General features: G+C 51.9%; 1 protein-coding gene across 1 annotated transcript in view; it reads left to right on the top strand.

Annotated features, from left to right (window-relative positions):
- The window catches only part of CBX2 (chromobox homolog 2), a 3,687-nt gene extending 3,462 nt beyond the window's left edge, over nucleotides 1-225 (top strand). Inside the window, exon 4 of the mRNA XM_010008668.1 lies at nucleotides 5-225. Coding sequence (XP_010006970.1) covers nucleotides 5-225 — 221 coding nt within the window. The remainder of the gene's footprint in view (nucleotides 1-4) is intronic.
- The last annotated feature ends 4,222 nt before the right edge of the window (nucleotides 226-4,447 follow it).

Here is a 4,447-nt window from a genome sequence, read left to right as displayed (position 1 = left end):
GGAGAAAGCACAGAAGAGACCAGCTCGGATTCAGACCGGGATTCAGCTTCCTTCCCAGGTGTGGGTCAGAACATGTCTGTCTCTATCCAGACCAGCCAGGACTGGAAACCCACCCGCAGCCTGATCGAGCATGTCTTTGTTACCGATGTCACCGCTAACCTGATCACTGTGACAGTCAAGGAGTCCCCCACCAGCGTTGGGTTTTTCAATCTACGGCAATACTGAGTCCAGGAGAGGAGGGAGAGGATCCTCTGGCCTCTCAGTTTTGTCCAACTCTTCCATCAGTTTTTTTCTTTCTTCAAGTGAACCTTGTGAGACCTGCTGGGACTCGTGTCTAGAGAAGCTTGAGAAAGCCACGATGAAACCTGCTCAGAACTGCCAGCGAGCCAGTGGATCCCTCCTGGCTTCTCTCCATCCTCTCCGGATCCAGTGCCCCAAGTGGAGGTGGTGGATGCCATTCTCCAGGTGCAGAGGCTGGCAAGTTTTGAGCCAGGCTTCACTGTACATGGATTTCTTTGCTTTAGTTCTTGAAATGGCAGATGACGAGCTCTGCAGCTCTCTGGCAGCAGCGAGAGGGTGTGGAGCTGCCACGGGCCAGGCTTATCCTCAGGAGAGGAAAAGCAGATCCTTTTCTTTCCTCTGGGCTCCTGTGAATCCGTCTGTGAGCTGTGGGGAGTCACAAATCAATCCAAATGCGACAGCCGCTGCTCCCAGCCCTCAGGGGGGCTTGGGCGGCTGCACACGGGGGCTTTCAGGGTATACTCAGCCCAGCCACCCCCCTGGGCAAGGCCACTTCCAATGATGGTGAAGACCATGACATTTCTGTTGTGGTTTCCAGCTGATAGGGAAATATTGTTTACATTTTTTAAGCAATTTTTTTTTCTTTTTTTTTCTTTTTTCTTTTTTTTAAGGGAAGGCTCCAGGTAGAGACTGAGCTGAGAAGTATGTTTTTTTTTTTAAGTCTTGCCAAACACAGAAACTGTTCCAGCAGCAGGTAGGTTGGGACTGGGACTGCCAGGTGTCTGCGAGGTTGGTGCTGGAGTTCAGGTAAAAAGCAGGACCCTGGCAGAGCCGGTGGTGAGTGAACCCTCCGTGGGCTTGACTCACGCTGGCCATCCATGGGTTTCTCCAGCTGAAGGGCTTAGAAGCTGGCCGAGGGCACCTGCACGGGCCTGGAGCAGTGGGAAAGGGAAGAAGAGGCGAGGCAGAAGGAACAGGGTTAGGCAGTGGCAGCAGGTGCCTCACACCTCTGTTCCTGAGGCGACAGCAGCCGATCACCTTCCTCTGGCCATCCAGGGCTGCAGCTGGGAGTTTGTTTTGGCTTGTAATTGCAAATGGCTTTTTTGATGAAGGTCTTTTTCCCTACTATAGATTACTTTTACAAGCCAAAATTAGCAACAGTAGTTCAGGCAGAGTTTAGTTGCATTCAAGGTCATTTTAGTTCTGTCAATGCTGAACTCCTTTCTCGGAGGAAATGAAAAGCTGTGGCAGGTCTTGGCACATGGTTTGGAGTGTCCCCAAGGGCTCTCCTGCCCATCTCCAGGGTGGCTGCTCGCTGCATGTATGAACAGGCACAGCTTTGGGGGTCACCCTTTCTGGGTGACACCTTGGCACTAGGATGAGCATCTTACTTTGCCACAGGCAGGGTCATGTACAGTGTCATCACAGACAGGAGCACAGAGATAAATGGACCAAACTGGGGGTACAGGTGCTGCTGACCCCCCCCCCCAAACAGTCACAGCATGACTCTCAGGTGAAGTGCAAAGCCAGCACCAACTGCACATGCTGCCTAGCTGGTCAAAGACCGTGGTTGTTATAAAGTGGTGGCTGCAGCCTTTACCAGAGCAGGCTCCTGCACTCCAGAGATGCTCTCCTGTAGCTTTGCTGTTTAACCCCAGCTGTCCTGTTGGTGATGGCTTTGAGTTTGTTGTGGAGCTGAGCACAGCGTCCTGTATGATCGTGCACATTCATGCCTTGCACTGGGACCTGTGCAGGCTTCTTGACCAGCTCCAGCTCTGCCTGGCTGCAGATGGGCAGCCTTGATGTCACCTCAACACAGCAGTGGACAGCCTGAGGTGGGGGCTTTGCCCAGGATTGGGGCAGCCCTGCACCCCTGCATTGTTCTGTCAGGAAAGGGCCAAGGGGAGAGGAGAGAGTGTTGTCCATGGAGGAGGTTCTGAAGAGATTCTTTTGAGCTCCACAGTGCCAAAACATCAGTCTGTGCCGTTTACCTTCTAGTCTCTAACTTTGCCAAACAAGCTACTGTTACTTTGAACAGCCCAAGGAAACCTTAGCCTGTGTCAGCAGAAGCAAATGCTCCAGATGTGGTCTCTGCTGGGTGCGCGTTTGTGCTGAGGATACAAGCGGTTTGGGAGAAGAATCAAGGAGTCTGGGAGCGCAGGGGTGACGCTCTTCCCCACACACCAAATGTTTGCTACTTGGCCTTTGCAAATCCAAACTGAATGACAATGTGCCTTTTGGACTGTCCTTATCTCAGCCTTGTCTGCGACACCAGTCCCACGACAGGTTTGTGCCTATGCAAAGCAGGGTGGTCACAGGGTCCTGGGGACAGCCGTGACACCAGTGGGGAGAGGTGTCCTGGTCCCCAGCAAGATGCCCAGCTGTCGTGCAGAGCCCTGCCACAGCGCTGAGGGATGCCCTCTGAATCCAGCCCGGCAGTGATGCTCTTGATTGGAGCAATAGGATGTGGGTGCTGGTGTCCCTGAGAGGGAAAAAGCACCTGAGGATGCTATGAGAAGGGTTTGGGTACCAAGTGTCCACGGAGAGTGCAGGAGATGAGTGGCAACCGTGGGTGCTGTGCTTGCTGTGTGCTGGATCCAGAATGGCTGCTCCCCCCAAAGATCCATTGAAGCTCACACACCTTTCTCCATGCCAGGGGCTTGCTCCTGCCTTCTGGCCAGGTGAAGTGTCACTGAGCTTAGGTTTGTACCCAGGAGAAGACATTTCCTGATGGCTTCATCACCCACCCATCCTGGGCACGTCCCCTCCTGGTCACAGCAAGACTCTGCTGTCACTTCACTCTTGTGCCTTTTGCTCACCAGTTGGTTCGATTCCAAAGGTCTAAGGATGGTGAAAATGATAATCCAGACATTTTTCTGACCTTCATCTCCTCCTCCTCCTTCCCCAGCCCCTTCCCTACCCCATGTTTCAGAATCTCAGCTCTCCCAGCAGCGCTGGGATGTCAGAGTGAAGGATTCCTGTTGGGGTTTGCCTCTCAAAGGCACATTATGTGAGTGATTTACTGTAATCTTTTGTGGACTGGGGCTGAAAGCCAGCACAGACCCTGTTTACCCATCAGTACCATTAGTATTCAAGGTCTACTTTTTTTTTTTTTCTTTTTCCCCTCTTCAGTTTGCTGCTATGGGTCAGGGTGTTCAGCCATGTGTCAAACAGCCAATTAAATGTTTGTCACTTGTCATTTTCTAAGGGCTTTCCAATGTGGAAAGTCCTGCAGTATTTGTATATTGAAAGGATATTTTCTCCAGGCATAATCTGGTTAAGCAGACTTATTGTTTTCCATTGGACTGGAAGAGGTGGCCAATTCAGCCATCTTCCCTAGAAATTTAGTCTATTTTTATATATATATTTTGTACCAAAAAAACTGGAGCTCGTGGAGGGATGGGGATGGTTCAGGAGGTTCAGTCTGCATTGTTTCTGAGCTGGGTGTGAAGGGCTCCAGAGACAGAGAAGGTTTTTAAAGAAAGAAACTGAGGTAGGGGTGAAAACAAACAATTGTTCTTGTAACTTGTGCCAGTCACTGGTCTGATTTGTATGTTTTAATTAAAGAGAGAGCCAAATCGTTCCTGTATGACACTTACAATTGCTTTAAACTACGGCTGTTGGTTTGCTTTTCTTTTCAGAGAACAAAAGTTGGAGATGTTATTACCCTGGGAAAGCACAGGGGCTTTGTGGAGCAGGACAAGCTCCCGGGGCCCCGGCACCGCTGGCTGTTTGCTAGTGCTCCTGGACACTAACGCTAGTGCAGAACCACCCCCACCCCCCGCCCAGGCTGCTTTTTAATTTATTTGCAGGAAAACACTAGGAAATGGTTATGCCGGGTGGGTTTGTTTGGGTTATTGTTCTTGATTTTTGGGTTTGGGTTTTTTTTGTATTAATTTTTCCACTGCTCTTTTTTAGCATATCAATAAATATTTTTTTAAACTTTTCAGCCTGGTGTGGTCACTGCTCCGGGAATCCCCATCACCCAGCCCGGGTACCGCCTGGGTCCGGCCCCCCAGGAGAAAAGCCGCAGCCCCCCCGGCCCCGTTCCCTCTCCGGGGCACCGCGTTCCCGACCCTGCCCGAGGGCACCCGGAACAGGGCACCAACCATTCTCCTTCCTGCTCCCCCTGAGGGTACGGGCAGGACGCGACCCCCTCCCGACCCCGGGCCCCGGTTCCTACCGGGCGGCTGCGCGCGGGCGCGGC

The sequence above is a fragment of the Chaetura pelagica genome, unplaced genomic scaffold, assembly GCF_000747805.2.
Source record: "Chaetura pelagica isolate M959 unplaced genomic scaffold, ChaPel_1.0 scaffold962, whole genome shotgun sequence".
Taxonomy (NCBI): Eukaryota; Metazoa; Chordata; class Aves; order Apodiformes; family Apodidae; genus Chaetura; species Chaetura pelagica.
The sequence above is the reverse complement of the archived record's forward strand: the minus strand, read 5'-3'. Positions and strand labels throughout refer to the sequence as shown.